At 38.2% G+C, this 21733-nt stretch overlaps 1 protein-coding gene across 1 annotated transcript in view; it reads right to left on the bottom strand.

Moving 5' to 3' along the window:
• The window catches only part of tmem135 (transmembrane protein 135), a 435985-nt gene that overhangs the window by 248343 nt on the left and 165909 nt on the right, over window positions 1-21733 (bottom strand). The window contains exon 5 of the mRNA XM_072263361.1: window positions 5326-5391. Coding sequence (XP_072119462.1) covers window positions 5326-5391 — 66 coding nt within the window. The remainder of the gene's footprint in view (window positions 1-5325; window positions 5392-21733) is intronic.

The following is a 21733-nucleotide window of genomic DNA, read 5'->3' as shown; positions in this document are numbered from 1 at the left end:
GATCAATAAACTATGACTATGACTATGATTGAATGAATAGCCAATGAACTGGAGTCTGCTACTGACCTGTTATGAAGGTAGGTAAACTGCAGCGAATCCAAATCACTCCTCGGTCAGAAGTTGATGTATTTTATCATCAACCTCTCAAAATACTTCAGTACTTCAGTACAGTGGATGTAAGTGCTACTGGATGATAGTCAGTAAGGCAGCTTACTACATTCTTCTTGGTATAATTGAAGCCTGATTGCAGTACATGGGTACTCCAGACTGCTGAAGCAAGAGGTTAAAGATAAGAGTGAACACTGCAGCCAGTTGATCAGCACAGATTTACAGTACTGAGCCAGATTCCCTGTCTGGGTCAGATGCATTCCATGGGTTCACCACCCTAAAGGATACTCTCACTTCGGCCTCAGAGACTCACATCACAGGGTTATCAGTGGCTGTTGCAGTTTATGAAGGTACCTCCATGTTTTGACATTCAAAGCAAGTGTAAAAGGCATTGAGCTCATTTAGGTGCAAAAAACCTTGTTGTCACCTGTGTCGCTTGGTTTTACTTTGTAGGACGTGATAGCATTGAAGTCCTGCAATAGCTGTTCAGCATCCTTATGTGATTCTAGTCTGGTCCAGAATTACACTTCATATGTGAGATGGCTTTCCAGAGATCATACCTAGATCTCTTGTACTTTATCGCTAAACCTGAATGCCACTGATCTGGCCCCCAGCAGATTGTGGATCTCTTGGTTAGAGAAAACTCTTAAATCACTTTGTGAGTACATAATCATCCATGACTGACTTCATAAAGTCTGTTATAACCTTGGAGTATTAACTCAGATCCTCTGACGAATCCTGAAACATAGTCCAGTCCACTAACTCAAAGCAGTGCTACAGCCGCCCCTCTGCATCCCGTGACCACCTCTTTGTTGTCCTTACTTTCCAGAGCTTTGTTTGTTAGCCTCTGCCTGTATGCAGGTAGGAGGGGGACAGAGTTCCTGAAATGCGGTCTAGGGATCAAACTACAGGCATCCCTTTTCGTAGTATAGCAGTGGTTGAGTGTGCTGGAACACCTGGTGCTCCAGGTGATATGTTCATGATAATTGGGCAGAGATTTCTTCAAGCAAGCCTGATTGAAGTCCCAGGCAATGATTTGAAAGACATCAGGGTAGGCTGTTTCTTGATTGCTTACTGCTGCACTCAATACCTCAAATGCATGCTTAACATTGGCCTTTGATGGGATGTAAAATGTGGTCAGGATCATAGAGTAGAATGCTCTTGGTAAGTAGAATGGTTGGCACTTAATCATTAGATGTTCTAAGCCAGGGAACAAGGGTGCGACATGACTGATATGTCTGAGCACCATACAGAGCTTATCATGAGACAAAGATCTCCACTTTTTGTGCTCTTCAAGTCAGCAGTCTGGTCCATCCAGTGTACCAAGAAGCCCTCAGGTCTTATTGTCTGAGGTGAGCATGTCTCCATGAAACAGAGACACAGCAATCCCTCATTTCCCTCTGATACAGCAATCTTGCCTTTAGGTCCTCAATTTGGTTCTCCAGACTGTACATTTGCTAACAAAATACAGTACAGAGGAACTTTCATAAATTGACATTTTAGTTTGGCTTGGAGCCTTCCTCTACTCCCTCTCTTCTGCCATGGCAATGTACCTCCGTCCACTTAAAGATGCTATACCTACATTCCTGAGAGATAAGACTGCTGAGTCCTTTAGAAGGTCATAAAATCACTAGCTCATTAAGCCATTTTAAAAGTATTTTACTTGTGGGGAAAATACAGGCTGCAGATTGCACCAATCATTGTTCAGAAGGGGTATGTCTAGAAGTTTTGTATGCAGCCTGGAAAACGTCACCATGTGTCACCAACGCCTTCATACAAAAATTACCAACATGTACTGTAGATAAAAGGAATGTGTTGTAGATAAAGGAGCAAATGTGTTATGCAAATTTCAGGAAGGCATTCAATAAGATGCCCCATAAAAAAAAGTTAATGCAGAAATTAAAGCCACATGGCATAGGAGATAATACATTGGTATGTCTATAATTTGCCAATTTTCAGCCCATCCTGTTGCAAGCTTTGATAGTCTTCCTCGCTATCCACTACACCTCCAATCTTGATGTCATCCGCAAATTTGCTAATCCAGTTAATCACATTATCATCCAGATCATTGATATAGGTAGAAAACAACAATGAACCCAGCACCGATCCCTCTGGCACACCACTAGTCACAGGCCTCCAGTCAGAGAGACAACCATCTACTAGCAACTCTGGCTCTCCCACAAGGACAATGTCAAGTCCAAATTAACACCTCATCCCGAGTGCCAAGTGACTGAACCCTCTTGATCAACCTCCCAAGCAGGCCTCTGTCAATGGCCTTGCTAAAGTCCATGTATACAACATCCACTGCCTTGCCTTCATCGACTTTCCTAGTAAATTCCTCAAAAACTCTATAAGATTGGTCAGATACCACCTATAATGCATAAAGTCACGTGGATAATCTGGTCCCTTACTCACTCTTCCTTCAGTTAGTCCTGACAAAGGGTCTCGGCCTGAAACGTCGACTGCACCTCTTCCTACAGATGCTGCCTGGCCTGCTGCGTTCACCAGCAACTTTGATGTGTGTTGCTTGAATTTCCAGCATCTGCAGAATTCCTGTTGTTTCTATTCCATCCAGCTACTTTGCAGTACGGAGTCCAGTCAATATGCGAAAAATCAGAATTACCTGCTAAGACAACTTTATGTTTCTTCCAACTGTCTGTAATTTCTCAACAAATTTGCTCCTCTAAATCCTGCTGACTGTTGGGTGGTTTTTAATATAATCCTATTAACATGGTTACCCCTTTCTTATCCTTCAGTTCTACACATAGAGCCTCAGTAGGTAAGCTCTCCAGTCTGTCTTATCTGAGCACTACCATGCCATTTTCCCTGACTAGTAGTGCTACCCTCCCCCCTTAATCACCTCCATCTCTATCATGTTCAAAAACAACGGAACCCTGGAACTGCCAGTCTTGGCCCCCTTCAACCAAATGGCTACAACACCATAATTCCACTTGTTGATCCATGCTCTAAGCTCATCTGCCTTTCCTATAATACTCTTTGCATCAAAATAAGCACAACACAGAACATTATTCCCACCATGTTCAACCTTTCGATTCCTGTCTTTATAAGTAAGCTTATCAACATCCTTTTCCACAATCACACCACCATCTGCTCTGGCCCTCCTGGTTCTCATCCCCATGCAATTCTATTTTAAACCCGCCCCCCCCCACCCCACCCTGTGCAGCACTAGCAAACCTTCCCACAAGGATATTAGTCTCCCTCCAGTTCTGGTGCAACTATCTCATCCGTACAGGTTCCAACTTCCCTGGAAGGAAGCCCAATGATCCAAAAATCTGAAGCCCTCCCTCCTGAATCATTTCCTTAGCCATGTGTCAAATTATATTATCTTCCTATTTCTGACCTCACTTGCACATGGCACAGGTACCAATCCTGAGATCATAAACCTGAAGGTTCTATCCTTTAACTTCGCACCTAACTCCTTGAACTCACTTTGTAGGACCTTGTCACCCTTCCAACTTAGCTCATTGATACCAACATGAACCATGCCCTCTGGCTACTCACCTTCCTACTTAAGAATGCTGGAGACGCAATCCAAGATGTTCTTGACCTGGAGGCAATTTACCATCCAGGAACTTTGTTGATGTCTTTAGAACTTCCTGTCTGTTCCCATTGAATGCTTTCTCCCTATAGCTCGTCTCTTATCCCTCTCCCCCACCATTTTCCTTCTGAGCAACAAAGCCAGAGGCCTGTTACTGAGGGGAATGGTACCTTGCACTGACTGCATATCACCTTTCCCCCTCCAATTACCTGTGCACTGCACCTTAAGTATAACTAACTCCCTGTATCACCTGTCAGTCAACCTCTCAGCCTTCCAAATGATCCATAATTCATCCAGTTCCAATTCTAATTCCTTAACACGGTTTGTAAGAAGCTGCAGCTGAATGCACTTCTTTCAGGTGTAGTCATCACGGCCTTTCCCACATGTCGCAAGAGGGGCATTCAACTATCCTGCCTATCACTCCCACTGTTTTACCTGTGCAATAAGAAAAGAAAGGTACCCAAAATCGAGCTACAGTCTCCGCCTACGCCTCAACTACCCACTCACACAATGGCCACTCTGCTTAAATCTAACTTCTATTTATTGGCCCCTGCCAAATGCCTAATTACCCTGTGATCTGTGGCACATAGTCCTGGTTGACCTCGCTATTAACTATGACAAACTAGATTTATAAGCAATGTGAATTGGGCAAGACTAAATGGGCTGAATGACACTCCTCTTCCATATTCTTTACCTCAAAGCTAATTTCAGTCCTATTTATCATGAACCTATCAATTTCCTTCAGGGAAGAAATCTGCATCTACATCTGATCCAGCTTAAATTTAACTTCAGATCCATCAATGTGATTGTCTCTTAAACTGCCTTAACAACCTAAAAATCCAGTAATTACAGTGTCAATTAGGAAAGGACAATAAGTTTGCTTGGCCCATGAACAAATTAAGAGAAAACATTACGTGCATCATTTGGTGATTTTATAAAGCTCAAAATTAAAAGAAACTATGTTTTGTAGTCTGAACTTAATCATACAGCTTCTATCCTGCTGTTATAAGACTATTGAACAGTCCCTAGTACAATAAGGTAGACTCTTGACCTCACAATCCACCTTATTATGCCCTTTCACTGTATTGTCTGCCTGCACTATACTTACTCTGTAACTGTAACCTTTATTCTGCATTCTATTATTCTTTTCCCTCAATGCACTGTTGAATGTTGTAATGTTATGACTGGCATGCAGAACAATGTTTTTCCACTGTATCACAATACTTGAGACAATAATAAACCAAATTTACTCAAAATTCAACCTAGACTTTAAAACATAGCAACACACTGCATATAGACGTTCATATTTGTTATACATTTCACTCATCAATTTAGGATTCCATTACACAATTTCAGTTTTTTAAAAAAGCCTGCCGTGTTATATTGGTCAAGGATGCCACGGCATCTTTATCATGCTCCGACACAATTCTCCCATCCACAACTCACTCCAAAACACAGAAATTGATCAGACAACTGATCAAAATCTTTAAAACTGAAATGCCATTTCCAAGTCATTCAGATTACTCGTTGACTTCTTTTTAACCCATTTCTTTGACCTACTTTGAATTTAACTTTCTAATTTAACATATAATGATATACCTACTTTAATACAAGTAAAGTTTAAATGTCAGTAAACAAATATTGCAACAAACTCTTACCTCCCCATGGTTAACTGGTGTGATAAGACCCCTTGTTACAGCCATTCGGAATATACTTTCAGTTGCCTGTGAACAAAGTACAAAAGCTTGATGCTTAATGGATACATTCTGTAATAATGCACACAGCACTAAGTAGACACATAAATAAGGCAATAAAATCTTGTAGAAGCAAAAGTCTCCATTTTTACTCCAGAGGATGAAGTAGCACATATGTGATTCATTTTTGTTTTAAAATCTATACCCTATTAATCTAAATATACAACCAAGATTTTGTTGTTCTCAAATTAAATGTAGAGTACAGTACAAGTATGGATACAACAGTTTCCAAATAGAAAACATTTTGATTCTTAAATTAAGCAAAATTCCTGATCAGCCTGCAAGGGTTTTGTAACCTTCAAATTCTTCCTATGTTCATTTTCTCGACATCTCACTGTAAGTTTATCAAAAAATAAAATGATTCCTCTCCTTTCCCATTGTATAAACTCTACTACTGTCAGCCAATACTTCAAAAGTAGTGAAAGGAGTTTTAAGAAAACTCTTATTAAGCAACAGGAATTTTACATTTATGCTGAATATCACATCCAGAAGAGTAAAATCAATGCTCTAATTTCCAGTCACTTACAGATGGTCTGAGAGTCCACGTCCAGTATGATGACCAACACCAAGCAGAAAAAGACAAGGCCAAATTCATTAAAACCGACTCCCTGATCCTGATGGAACGAACGGCAAATCTTTGCTAAAACTACAATATTCGTATAAATACTTCCACTGTTCTGCTCTCTCCTCTTGTGAAACTAACTCAATATTTATCCACTTTACCCTTAAAAGATTTAATGGTACCTTCCTCTGTCAGAGTTTAAACAAAGCATGATCAATTATTGACTTCTTGATCTGAGGAAATCAGTTTTCACTCTTTATTTCATCAAAAGCATCCTGTATTAAAAGCAACACACACCAAAGTTGCTGGTGAATGCAGCAGGCCAGGCAGCATCTGTAGGAAGAGGTGCAGTCGACATTTCAGGCCGAGACCCTTCGTCAGGACTAACTGAAGGAAGAGTGAGTAAGAGTAAGAGTAAGTAAATCCCTTACTCACTCTTCCTTCAGTTAGTCCTGACGAAGGGTCTCGGCCTGAAACGTCGACTGCACCTCTTCCTGCAGATGCTGCCTGGCCTGCTGCGTTCACCAGCAACTTTGATGTGTGTTGCTTGAATTTCCAGCATCTGCAGAATTCCTGTTGTTTGCTGTATTAAAAGCTTTTCTCAACTAATTCCTTCTTACATGTAATTTTCAAGTGTGTTGTATTTCTCACTTATTTATCATCTGCTACCCTTGTGAATCAATGCTGTCTAGTTTTTGCTTCAATTCAGGGATGCCCAAATTTCTGAATTTTGAGCACAATGTTCAAGTCAAAGCAGAAGAGTACAAGTCAGAATGTAGAAGCTCCTAGGCAAAGCCCATGAGAATAACGGAGGGTTAAGGTTTGATCCAGAATTAATTAGAGCGCAGCCTTTTCCTGCAGCTAAGCACCTTCTGTAATACGTACTTCAATACTGATCCTCTAGCAGTTGCCTTGCTGATAGCGTTCACAGCTATTTCTCATACCCACCATCATCATCTGTGCTTCACCCCTTCAGATCTTTTCTTTATTAATCTTTTTATTGATTTAGAAAGAGCATATATACAAACCCCATTTCCAGAAAAGTTGGCATATTTTCCAAAATGCAATAAAAACAAAAATCTGTGATATGTTAATTCACGTGAACCTTTATTTAACTGACAAAAGTACAAAGAAAAGATTTTCAATAGTTTTACTGACCAACTTAATTGTATTTTGTAAATATATACAAATTTAGAATTTGATGGCTGCAACACACTCAACAAAAGTTGGGACAGAGTTAAAATAAGATTGAAAAGTGCACAGAATATTCAAGTAACACCGGTTTGGAAGACTCCACATTAAGCTGGCTAATTGGTAGCAGGTGAGGTATCATGACTGGGTATAAAAGTAGCGTCCATCAAAGGCTCAGTCTTTGCAAGCAAGGATGGGTCGTGGCTCACCCCTTTGTGCCAAAATTCGTGGGAGAATTGTTAGTCAGTTCAAAAGGAACATTTCTCAACGCAAGATTGCAGAGAATTTAGGTCTTTCAACATCTACAGTACATAATATTGTGAAAAGTTTCAGAGAATTCAGAGACATCTCAGTGCGTAAAGGGCAAGGTCGGAAACCACTGTTGAATGCGCATGATCTTTGAGCCCTCAGGCGGCACTGCCTAAGAAACTGTCATGCTACTGTGACAATTATAGCTACCTGGGCTCGGGAGTAGTTCGGAAAACCATTGTCACTCAACACAGTCCGTCGCTGCATCCAGAAATGCAACTTGAAGCTGTATTACGCAAGGAGGAAGCCATACATCAACTCTATGCAGAAACGCCGGTGAGTTCTCTGGGCCCGAGCTCATCTCAGATGGACCGAAAGACTGTGGAACCGTGTGCTTTGGTCAGATGAATCCACATTTCAGCTAGTTTTCGGAAAAAATGGGCATCGAGTTCTCTGTGCCAAAGATGAAAACGGCCATCCAGATTGTTATCAGTGAAAGGTGCAAAAGCCAGCATCTGTGATGGTATGGGAGTGCATCAGTGCCCATGGCATGGGTGAGTTGCATGTATGTGAAGGTACCATTGACTCTGAGGCGTATATTAGGATTTTAGAGAGACATATGTTGCCATCAAGGCAACGTCTCTTCCCGGGATCCATGCTTATTTCAGCAGGACAATGCCAGACCACATTCTCCACGGGCTACAACAGCGTGGCTTTGTAGACACAGAGTGCGTGTGCTTGACTGGCCTGCTGCCAGTCCAGATCTATCTCCTATTGAAAATGTATGGCACATCATGAAGAGGAGAATCAGACAACGGAGACCACGGACTGTTGAGCAGCTGAAGTCTTATATCAAGCAAGAATGGACAAAATTTCCAATTGCAAATCTACTACAATTAGTACCCTCAGTTCCAAAACGATTAAAAAGTATTATTAAAAGGAAAGGTGACGTAACACAATGGTAAACATGCCTCCATCCCAAATTTTGTTGAGTGTGTTGCAGCCATCAAATTCTAAATTTGTGTATGTTTACAAAATACAATTAAGTTGGTCAGTAAAACTATTGAAAATCTTTTCTTTATACTTTTGTCAGTTAAATAAAGGTTCACATGAATTAACATATCACAGATTTTTGTTTTTATTGCATTTTGGAAAATATCCCAATTTTTCTGGAAATGGGGTTTGTATAAACAAGAGGAGAATTTTCTCAAATATATATATCAATAACAATACAAACAGAAAGTGAAATAGACATTATCAAAATCATACATAGTATTAAGCAAATATGTAATATATAATAAAAAAGAAAACTAATTATCATCTTATCAATCCATAGAGAGAAAAAAACTTTAAATTTTTAAAAAGAGAAGAAAAAAAACCCACTACACTATAAGAAAAAAGAAAAGAAAAAAAGGGGACTGAGCAGTCCATTCTCAGGATACGGCTTTCTGATCAAATCTAAAACTTCGAAAAAAAATTGGAAGAGTAATAAATCAAATCAAATGAAAATATTGAATAAAAGGTCACCAGATTTGCTCAGATTTAAAGGATGTATCAAATGTCCGACTTCTTATTTTCTCTAAACTTCAACAGGACATATTGGAGGAAAGCCAAAAAAGACAGTAGGTGGATTAATATCCTTCCACTTCAATAAAATGGCTCTCCTAGCCAATAAAGTTGAAAAGGCTATCATACGTTGAGCGGAAACAGGGATATTTCCTGCTTCCGATAGGATAAACCCAAAGATTGCCATAAGTAAATTAGATTGTAGGTCCATATCCAAGACTTTTGATAGGGTTTTAAAAACATCTCTCCAAAAACTATCTAGCTTTATACAAGACCAAAACATATGGGTTAAAGTGGCAACCTCAATATTACATCTGTCACACATAGGATTAATGTTGGAAAAAATACATGCTAGTTTATCAACCCCTTCAGATCCTATCTCTACACAAAGCATCACAATACTCTTTCTGTTCCTCTAAAATGATCTTCTAACCAACCCTGACACCAACATGCTCTTCTAACTCATTCTTTCAGTAATACACATTCTCTGTAATAGCAGATCATGAAATTAAAGTGTTACTGCTCCTCACAGAATTTGTTTTGGAGAATCAGACTATCTCTATAAAGTGGCTAAAGGTGTGTATAGGAATTTAAATTAACCTTTCTGGAAGGGGCACAAACAAACATTCATAAGTGGACATGAATGTATGTAATTAATCTGCTCAATATTTAAAGATCAGGGTGGGAAGCAGTGCACTTGTTGGCACAACTTTGAAAGTGTCTCATTTTAACATGCTATACAGAGAGTTACTGTAGGCATATTTATTTAATGGACCATTGTAAGGACTCCCTGGTTTACATATCCCTTCTATTATGAAACTTCAACTGTGTCCATCCAAAAATGAGGCATAATTAATTACCTTGTAATGATATTACACTGTCCACTGACTTTTTTTATTTGATAAATGGTTGTCTACTTTCTAACAAAACTGCAAACTACTTTTAATAAAATTTTGTCTTGTTAATCAACAACTGTAACTCCAGAAGGGAGCTATGCTAGGTGTGGGTGTGAGGTGGGCGAAGAGGGCAGGGAGCAGATGGCAGAATGAAGAGAAGCATTAAAACATATTCACCTTAGGATAAAGAGACAATAATTACTCTACTCATTAACCTGCAGCAGTGGTCCCCAACCACTGGGCCGCGCGGAAACAATATGATTTGGCGATATGAAACGATATGAGTCAGCTGCACCTTTCCTCATTCCCTGTCACGCACTGTTGAACAACCTCCTCCCCCTCCCCCTCCCCACCGTCAGCCGGTCCGCAAGAATATCGTCAATATTAAACCGGTCCGCAGTGCGCAAAAGGTTGGGGGCCCCTGACCTACAGAATACAAGACTAGGAATTTTCTTCACTTATTCAGCTACAGAAAGTGAACTCAATGGCACCATTTATTGCCATTCCCAATTTTGATACAAATCTCCAAAATTAGTCATTTGGGAAAATGCCAAGGACTAGTTTTATTTTTTTTCTTCCACAATTCATTAACGTACCAAAATTAAGCAGCAGTTTTGAACATTTTTTAACCTTAAAATCCATTAGACCACTTTTGGTTGCAAGTAACAACTCATATTAAAGGTTTAAATCATTTGAATAAGTGCTCATATTTTTAAACATATCAACACAATTCTCCAACAAAACTGAAAGGTTGAGTTATTTTTTAAACTAAAAAATATGCAGAATGCATATTGTTGCAAATATGCTGATTTTGTTCTTTTTACAAACCACAAACAGAAGAATAATGGTTTTCTCGCAAATATGAGCAACATAACACAAGCAATTACAATGGATTCTGGCTAATAGGGCTATCAGTTAATCAGGGCAGCCATTTATTTGGGACAACCCTTGGAGAGCAAACCCTAAATCATTAAAATAGCCGGGATTCCCTTTTTTCATTTGGAGCGCTATACCACTTAATTGGGACAGGAGACTGTTGCCGAACAGATCATAACTAGCACCAGTCATACGCACTTGCATGGCAGTTGGACAATATACTGTGCTTAGAGCGATCAGTTTTTTTTTAAATAGTCAGTTGCATGCATCTGTGTTCAAAAAGCAGTGATTTTTTTCACTGATAATTCGCGAGAAGTAAGCAGTAGGACCATTCAGAACTGTTTTTTTCACTGTGGTTTCAAGTATTCGGCTTGGAGTTGTGAGAAATGGTCATCAGACATTATGGAGCAAACAGTTGTTAAATAGTGTCAGCTGCGTGTGCTTGTATTGTGTTATTTTGAGCTGACGGATGCTGATTCAGAAAGCAGTGATTTTTGTTTTTTATTTCGACTTTATGCAGGAAGGCAATGAAGGTAGTCCATTATCTGCACTAGGTGTCTGTGATGATTTTGTTCATTCAGTCTATTAAAAGAACAGGGCAGTGATGAATTCTTCTGTCAATAACTACTAGAACTAATACACTACTTTATAATACTGTAATGGTCATCTAATTTGTTCTGCATTTCATTTAAATGCATAATTTGTTACTCAATGAAACCGTAGTTTGTCTATGTTATGCCTTTTACCTTTTTACATGAAAATTCAGGTAATGGGGCAGCCTCTTAAGTGGGCCAAAATCTACTAGTCCCGATGTGTCCCAAATAACCAGAATCCATTGTATATACCTGTCTAAGGGGAGAGTACTTGAATACAATGGCATGTAATCGTAATGGGGCTGTTGTGAATTCATCCAAATTATTCAATTTCCATGGCAACCTCAAGCTCTACTTCTACAAACCCACTGCAACAGAAGAGGGAGTACCCTACACAACCTTTTGTATTCTTTGAAATTGCTTTCTTTCATCAGTCTTACCACCAACATTTTTAAGTATGTTTCAGCCAAACAGAAGAGTCTGTAAATCCAGTTAAGCTTCTTTTTTCTATTGAGAATCACCGATGTGTGGGCTTTTCTTTCCATACATGCAAGGGATCTTTTTAAATACACTGCTACTTATACAACCACATCACATGTCAAAGCTATTCAAATAGGTGCCAAATCTGCAGGCCTTGAAAGCGTAGATTCACAGATTCCTGATAGAAACTACACACTTGATGTGTTCTGTGTCACTAAGAAGATTAACACAACAAGTACAGCTTCCTTTCTGAAAAGGAAGAGAAGAGACCACCTGGACCCATTGCAAACTGACAAAGGATAGCCTTTAAACATCTGTGATAACTTCACAGGGTCAAAGGGAATGGCAAAAAAACATGCAAAAAGCAATCAAACAAATCAGTGGCAATAAAAGATTTCTACGCATCACAGATGGCATTATTGCAGGTCAGGCACACTCAGACTTCCTTTTCAGTGACTGCCGGCAGATAAGTAAAATCGTTAAATAAGAAAATTGGGAAGTTGTGAGAAATGCAAATCTTGAAATGTTGTAATTCATATGAACAAATACATGCAAATAAACACCAAATATTTTAGTAAATGAACTACAATATAAGCGAAGGGAAGACTCTTCTTAAAACTTAATCTTAAACTTTAAACAATGAATTTAAGTGTATTTATTGAATAATTAAGAGGACAATTATTGTCTCTTTGAGACAAATTATTGTCCTTTGTCTCTTGAGCTAACTTCACATTCACCTACACTAATGTTACTCCAGTTTAATCCTTCGTTTAAGCCAACTGATTCACTTTCTCCACCCCATATCTATGTTTCTGCAGAAATATCAATGCAGTGACAAAGGAAGTTTTTTTCCAGCTCACTACGTCTCATTGTGTGAAGCACGTTCCTTTACATTTGTGAATTGATTTGCATGCTATTGATTCATCTAGAAACTACAGGTAAAAATGTCCTTATATGACATTCTATGTTTCTATTTTCTATGGTTGGAGTGCATGAGGATGGAAAGAACCCTTACTTAGCTAATATTTAGTTACAGTTTAAATTTTTATTTACAATTCCTAAAAGCTATCAATTATAAGATCTATTCAAAATTTCAATGCTTTGTGTTGCAAAATACAACAAATAACCTAAAAAATACATTTCATGATATAAATTAATCTTATATTTAGACAAAGATAAATACACCAGCACTTAAGTTACACATTTCATGAGTTCCACTTCCATTCACTTCAATGCTGATAGAAATCTAGTGTCTTGAAAAAGTATGAAGCCTCCAACCCCTTGTTCACATAAATGAGTACTACAACCAGAGATTTCGATCAATTTAACTGAGAATTTTTAAAGCATGAAAAATTTGAAAATTAAAAATTGAAATGACAACAGTTCAAAAGTATTTATGCCCCTTTGCTCAGTACTTAGTTGAACCACTTCTCGCAGCCTTTACACTCTTTTTGGATAAGTCTCTATTAGCTTGGCACAACATGATGGAGAAAGACTTGCCCATTCCTCCTTGTAAAATTACTCAAGCTGACCCTGATTAGTTAGGGACCGGTGGTGGACACCAATCTTGAGACCTTGCCAAAGATATTCAATCGAGTTAAGATTAGGAATCTGACTGGGCCACTCAAGGACATAAATTTTCTTCTTTCGAAGCAACTCCATGGCTGCTCTAGCAGTGTGCTTTGGGTCACTGTCTTGCTAAAAGATTAACTTCCCCCTCAGTTCAATCTTTCTGACAGAGGCCAGCAGGCTTTTATCTGAGAACTCTCTGTATTTAACAGCATTCATCTTCCTATCAATCCTGAGCAGATTTTCAGTCTCTGCTAATGATGTGCAATATTAGATTTACGTCACACATAACTTTCAGTGTTGAGGTCAAGAAGTTCCACTTTTGTCTCATTCAACCACAAGACCTTCTTCCACATCATTACAGTATCTTCTAAATGGCACTTTGCAAAGTCTTTATGAGCAAGGATATTTGTTTTAGTAGTACATGTAGTTAAAATCTAATACTGCACATCAGTCAGGTAAAACGACCCCTATTGTAAAGTAGGGTTCAAATAGCATGGGGATGTTTTTCAGCAGCAGAGAGTGGAAATCTGGTTAGGAGTAAATGGAAGATGAATGCTGCTAAACACAGAGAGATCCTGGATTTTTCTTTAGAAACATAGAAAACCTACAGCACAATACAGGCCCTTCAGCCCACAATGCTGTGCCGAACATGTACTTACTTTAGAAATTACCTGGGGTTACCCATAGACGTCTATTTTTCTAAACTCCATGTACCTATCCAGGAGCCTCTTAAGAGACCCTATTGTATCCGCCTCCACCAGTTTCCGGCAGCCCATTCACGCATTCACCACTCTCTGCATAAAAAACTTAACCCTGACATCCCCACTGTACCTACTTCCAAGCACCTTAAAACTGTGCCCTCTCGTGTTAGCCATTTCAGCCCTGGGAAACAGCCTCTGAGTATCCACATGATCAATGCCTCTCATCACCTTATACGCCTCTATCAGGTCACCTCTCATCCTCCATCACTCCAAGGAGAAAAGGCCAAGTTCACTCAGCCCATTCTCAATCCAGGCAACATCCTTGTAAATCTCCTCTGCACCCTTTCTATAGTTTCCACATCCTTCCTGTAGTGAGGTGATCAGAACTGAGCACAGTACTCCAAGTGGGGTCTGACGAGGGTTCTATACAGCTTTCTTAGTCAATTTCCAGATTCCGGTACATTTTTCATTGCATAAACTTATTGAAATCTAAATACTGTGAATTGTGCTAACCATCTTTAAATTTAAAATATCTCAACTACTTACAGTATTCTGATTAAATTAAAACAGAAAATGTATCACAATGGATTTCACCATCAGTTACTTGAAATCAGATGCAAGTAATTGCCCCAAGACATCTAAGAGTTAAAATATCCCAAAATTGTCAGTGACTAAGCATAAATTAGCAACCACACTCAAGAGGAACAATGAGGAAATTTTCAGATTGTACTTTTAAGAGTTCAGATTTCCTCTTTGTATGATGCAAAATGAAATCAAAAATAGATCATAAACAGGTTTATGATATTGTAAAATACATACAGCATGTGCCTCTCTTGAAAAGTTGACAAAGGTTATAAGCATCTGTTCTATCTAAGTTAGGAACACAATATGACTCTGTGTCACCTTCTTGAAAAGAGATTGCCTCCACTTCAGTCAGCATACGATAACCATAAAAAAAGAAATTTAAATGAGCACATTTTATTAAGTGCACTGCTGATAATGGACACAAAATAAATCAAAGTCACAAAAAACCTTCCCAAAAGTCACAGTTGTAATTAAACCTGAACAGTTATTTTGGATGGAAAATTCCTATTCTTTCTAAAATTTTACCCTTGATTTCTTCATACAATGAATCTACAATTATCAGATAGCCTCTTAGAAGCAGAACAGCTTAAAGGTTCTGCAGGACTAACAGCATAATAATCTGTTCTAAAATTTAATTGTCTGCAAGATCATTCCCTCAACAGAAGAAGTAATTACAACAGGTTGACTCCTTCACAAATATTTATATCCAGAGGTTTATAAATAATGTAACACAAACAATTTAAGACATGTGCAACAAAACAATAATTTTGTGCACGCAATGTACTTTATCTCATCTCATCAGCCTATCATACACATGGTGAAGACCTACACTGGCTCCCACCCTGATAACTCAATAATTTTAGAATCATCCTCCTCATTTTCAAATCCCTCTGTGGCATTGTTTCCTATTTTTACAACAACTTGCATCTCCAAAGGCCTCATAGATCCCCTTGCATCTCCGGTTCTGTTTTCTCTAGATGTTCACTTTTAATTGGTTCTCTTTTAGCCTTTGGATCACTGACCCAATGGCTAATTCTGCTGGCCAAGGTCATTTTGTTTTATATTTCAATTAAATCCTCCTAAGCATATTGGGACATATGCACACATTATGGAAGCTTTAAAAGAATAATAACAGTTTATACTTAACTTTTTGCCCTAAATTTAACTTTCCTTCAATTACTAAAATGGAAGCAACGTCACAGAAGCTGGGAAATAAAAGGAGAATGGAATATATCTTTCCTGATGCTAAGGACGACTAAAAAGTCTCTCTATTATCCAGGAACTTCAGCACGCCATGGTCTGCCAACTTTAATGTGGTGTCTACGTTAGTCAAAAAAATGTAAGCCAGTGACATAGAAGCTTAACATTATACAAGTTGTGAAAAAAACGGTTTGATTGGGGATATTTTGTCATCTCTTTCTTCAGAATTTCAAATATGTACTGATAATATTTAAACAAATTTACTCAAAAGACAAATTAACAGGAATCCTGCCTCACACAGAGAGGAAGTAGTCACATTATTTATAACTCCTTTGAGAAATTCAAAACTTCCTCACTCCTCCCTCCCTTATTAAAAGCAGTTTATGTAAGAATACTAGGACTATTTATTCCTAAATAAATATTTCCTCCCAAGACAATCACTGCAAGCTTTGTGCTTCAGTTTCCACTATTGCTTACTTTCCAATATTTTGAATAACATATTCAAAATTTCCATCTGCTGTACGCAGCAGAAGTGGAATACATATACTTCTCTTTGTTATTACATTTCACAAAAGGAAAAAAATCAAGCACAATTTCAGCAATCTTCAAAGAAATTACATCATGTTTAAATGTTATCCACTGCAATAACTAAAACTACCAATTCCGTTTCAGCTCTGTTATCAGTGATGTCAATACAACTCAAAATAACTCTAAATAACTTGTGTCAAATTCTTTTAGCAATCTCACAAAGTAGATTCATTGGGTTTTTTTGAAAATTATCAAATAACTCTTCCATAAATGGAGTACTCACACCCACAGACTCTAAACAACAATATATTCAAGGTTAACATCACTGAAATTTAAAAAACAAGCCGGTCACTTGATTGTGTAAGCACACATTTTATTTACCCTGCTCTTTCTCCATTGTTGGTGTACAGAAATATTGACATAACAGCAATGCCCCAATTAGGAGCATTATTACCTGAGTCAGGTATTTGTGGACCTGGCTTTAAGTAAGCAATGGACCTAAAATTTAGGTTGACACCAGTATAGTAGAGAGGAAACATACTTCAAATAAAATTTACTGTCGCCCTAGCCAATATTAATCCTCAATTAACACCCAAAAGGTTAATCTTTATCGCATGAATAATAGATATCCTACAATATATAATGTGATCTATAAACATACAGTAATTCTCTGTCATTTCAGATTGGAAAGTAGGCTGATCAAAGCAGTCCCTCAGTGATCAGCAAAGCGCCAAGCTTCTAAATCCCTGCTGTTTCTTGCTGTGCCACAGAGAGCTAAATCGTCTTTGGAACTGGTGAATAGACTCTTCCTCCAGTGATCAGACTCTTCAAAAATTTTATGGCACACTTGGCTAAGTCTCAGAGTGAGTTGGATCAAAAGAGAATGGAGTCTAAAGATATATATGGCACTTGGGGTAAGTAAGGATGGGGAAATGTAGGAAAAATATTCCACAAGGCAGGTAAAAATGCCCTATAATTCCTGCTAATTACAAACCTTCATTAAATTGAAATGCAGTTATGCTCCTACTTAACATGTTGTTCAAGGTCAATGGAACAAAGATGAAGATGGAAATTAAAATAACATACTGCTTGGAAACATTTAACTTTGATCAACAATAAGATATTGTTTAATAGGAATAAAATACAATATTGAGAAGTTCCTGGAGAATGCATCTATTGGTGTGATATTAAACTAGACAAGATCATCCCAATTTGTGTTCAGTTCACCAATCAATCAAATTAGCAACATAAGCAGAGTCTTTTTTTTCTTCATTGTCTGTATAATATGATTTTATCGTCTATATAATGGCTGAATCCATGTGTCTGCAACAGAGCTGCAAGCAAGCTTTTATTCGTATCCTTTAACACAATGTACTTAGCATATGACAATAAATTCAATTTAAAAGATGTCTTCAACTTCCTAGATTTGAAAGAGGTGTACAAAGATCAATTTCTAATAAACAAATTTTAAAAATTGAAAGCAATTTATATTCTGCATACAATTACTCTCTATGCAGCTATTTTCTCCAATATCTCATCCATTCTGACATTGAAGAAGAGCAAATCACTCCCAACCAGTCCAGAAATGGCAATTAACAAGCAACAGCCCAACTAAATTGTGTGTTGCTTGAATTTCCAGCATCTGCAGAATTCCTCGTGTTTGCCCAACTAAATTTATATTTTCGATTCAGCCCCTCTTGATTAGGGACATCAAGTAAACTCTGTATGATTTCTGCACTCAGATTACCATTTGAGCAGAAATGGGAAAATCAATCTGTTCATAATATTGCTCGCTTGTATTGCTGTTCCAGTGCAATGTAGTTTTTAGGATTTATTATCTTTGCACTATTCAAACTGCACAAATTGGATAAAAGTCAATGAACAGAATACAAGCTTATCAAACCTAGTGAAAGGTGAAATACTAACTATGGGAAGTTTCCAACAAACCAATGAACATAGTTGATTATTCTGAAAGCTTTTGTTATCATAACGAATGAACAGTAGGAAAGTTTTACTCAAATTTGACAGAAAAAATGTCATTTATATGATGCACATCTTAAACATACCTCCATGATCTAAGCCCACTTTATATTTTGAACATACGCAAGAATAAATCTTTTATCAAACGATAGCTGAGTCCTCCAGCAACAAATCAAAATGCTTTCAGCAAGGATTTGAATAATGCTATCAGTTGCATAACGATTTGGACTACTGAAATTAGTCAAGAGTTCAGTGTACTCAATGAATGAATGCTAAACAGTGCAAGTTGCACCTGTAATTTACAGCTAAACAGCAAACATAAATTAGATTTGGCAATCTGGTCCATTATTTGCGAAGTGCTTTAGGGGCACGCTGCCATTGTGTAAACTCTGTAAAAATGAGAAACATTTTTTCTTTTAATATCAGTTTATAAAGATGCTTGAAATTCCACGTGTATCTTTTGGTACAGTGGTAACGTTTACATGTATAAACAGAGTAAACTATTTTATCTTCAGCAGTCATCCCCATGCTACCCAATACCCAGATGCAAGTCTGAACTAGATACTCAAATGTACAACAGCATATACTTCTTCAAACTTTTATTATGAAGCACTTTAATGAAACCAGAACGATGTACATGACATTGGATTAAGTTAAGTAGGCAAAAATTTATTCTTTGCAGAGGCTCAGGCTTATGCAGCTAAATTGATTGAACAGATTTAAAGTTTTAAGTCCACTCAGATTCATCCTTCTAGAGAATGTCTCACAGAAAAATCAAAATTAGAAATAAACTTCATTAACACAATTACATGCTTGCCTACTTTCCTGGCTTCAGTTACTAAGCATCTGTGGGTTCAGCATTTCCTTTGAACAACTAAACTACCTTTTAACCCAACTCCGCTTACCTTCATATTTTTGAGTATCTTTCAGACTTTTCTCCTCCCCTCACTTTTTAACCTTCTACATAAAGTAGAGACACAGAGGCTCGGAGTTCTCCTCGGTTCAGATTCATTAATTAACCTACCAACCAGCTTGAAAATTCCCTCTGGATATTCTCAGCAGACCTTTCAAATGCTGGAGCTTTTTCTGAATAGAATTATATCCATTGTAACACTGCAGTTACTTTATTAGAGCAAAGATGAGATATCCTTTGACCCAGGCCCTTTCATTTTAGATAATTAGGGTTGTTGACTCATTAAAACATCAACCTCTCCTGTTTCAGTGCTGTAGTCTCAATATTTTTAAAGCTACAGGTGTCCCCCGCTTTTCAAACGTTCGCTTTACAAAACCTCACTGTTACGAAAGACCTACATTAGTACCCTGATTTCACTTTCAGAAGGTGTTTCCACTGTTATGAAAAAAAAGCAGCACGCGCCTCGAGCAGCCACTCTCCCCAGATTCGGAACGGCATTGCTTTAACATGCGCCTGTGAGCAGCCGTTTGCAAGAAGTGTTCCAAGGTATCAGAGAAGCCTAAAAGAGCACATAAGGGTGTTACACTTAGCGTAAAACTAGACATAATTAAGCGTTTCAATCGTGGTGAACGAAGCAAGGACAAAGTGAGTTTGGCTTGTGGAAGCTGACGAAGATGATGTTGAAGAGGTTTGGCATCCCATGACCAAGATCTGATATGCAATTGGAAGAAAACAGGATAACAATCGAAACCAAATGCAATAGCGAACTGAACGTGAAGCAACTGTGTGAGATTTTCGCTGCAATGATAAAGTACGACTTTAATTTTGAAAGGGTACGTAGGTTTAGGGGATATTTGCAAGATGATTTGAGTCCTTACAAAGACCTGTGTGATAGAAAAATGCGCGAGGCTCAGCAGTCAAGCAAGCCTTCCACATCAGCCACAGCAGATGACGAACCTCGACCTTCGACATCGAGGCGGGCAGAGACAGAAGATGACCTGCCTGCCCTAATGGAAACAGAGGATGACAAGATGACACCCCAGTGTCCCACCACCCCAATCCCCAGATACTGATTCACGGAGAATGCAGCGGTAGCCGGGAGGCACACAGCACATCTTTAAGAAAAAAGCTGAAATAAACATGCTAATTTATTAGCTGCCACCCGTCACGTAACTGTCAGCCCAGATCAGAGACTATGCAATCGGAAATCGGCACTGATCTGGGCCGACAATTACATGTTGGGCGGTACCTAATTAATTAGCATGTTCATTTCGGCTTTTTTCTTAAAGATATGCTGTGTGCCTCCTGGCTACCACTGCACCCCTGCATGCTTCGCAGCAATGTATCGCTCAGCGGCCCGGAGGGTGGGGGCCACTGCACCACCCAACCTGCGGCGACTCAGTCTAACACATCATCATCAATGTGCTCGTCTCTGAACCAATTCCAGTAACTGATACTATACTGTACATACATTATTTCTACTATATATACGCTGTGTATTTTTACATGTTCTTTCATATGATTTGGCAGTTTCATAGCTTAAAGGTTACTGGAGAGCGCCATGTTTTTGCCAACAGCGCTTGCGTGAGATTTTCTGCTGACGGCGCTTGCGTGAGATTTTCGGTACGGAGAACAGTGCAGTAATGATTGTAGAGAAGTATTTCTACTTTATATAGGCTGTATATTTATCATATCATTCCTGCTTTTACTATATGTTACTGTTGTTTTAGGTTTTACGTGTTATTTAGCATGATTTGGTAGGTTATTTTTGGGTCTGCGAACGCTCACAAAATTTTCCCATATAAATAAATGGTAATTGCTTCTTCATTTTACGACATTGCGGCTCACGAACCATTTCATAGGAACGCTCTACCTTCGGATGGAGGGGAAAACCTGTACCCGAATTTACCTTATTTGGAAATGCAACACTCGAACATAATTCATTCCTAAATTCAATTCAATGAAAAACAAAATCACATATCCCATAATATAATCAACAATGTATGCCTTTTTTCCCAGGGAGATTAACAAGTGCTTTGGTCATAAATTCTCTGGTGGTGCCAAGATGAGGATAGCCCTGCCAAGAGGTCATAGATTTTAACTCTGGTCACTGTTGTTCAAAGTACAATCTCACAAATGCTTGAAGTAAAATAAGTTTAGTTGTTTCTGTGTTGTGGCAACAAAATCAGTTCACCATTAATAAATTATTTCAATTCTGGATGAAAAAAATAAAACTTGCTGAGGGGTTGTTATATAGCAATTAAAGCTGAACCATATGCTGTCTCTTGGAGGATGTTGCCAGTAGAGCATCCTGGAGGGAGACTCAAAAACATTTAATATTGTTTAAAAACAATGATGTCGTACAAGGCCTATCCAGTTTTCTTTAACCTTATATGCTACTTCATATTCTTTAAACATAA

Source organism: Mobula birostris, chromosome 7, assembly GCF_030028105.1.
Source record: "Mobula birostris isolate sMobBir1 chromosome 7, sMobBir1.hap1, whole genome shotgun sequence".
Taxonomy (NCBI): domain Eukaryota; kingdom Metazoa; phylum Chordata; class Chondrichthyes; order Myliobatiformes; family Myliobatidae; genus Mobula; species Mobula birostris.
The sequence above is the reverse complement of the archived record's forward strand: the minus strand, read 5'-3'. Positions and strand labels throughout refer to the sequence as shown.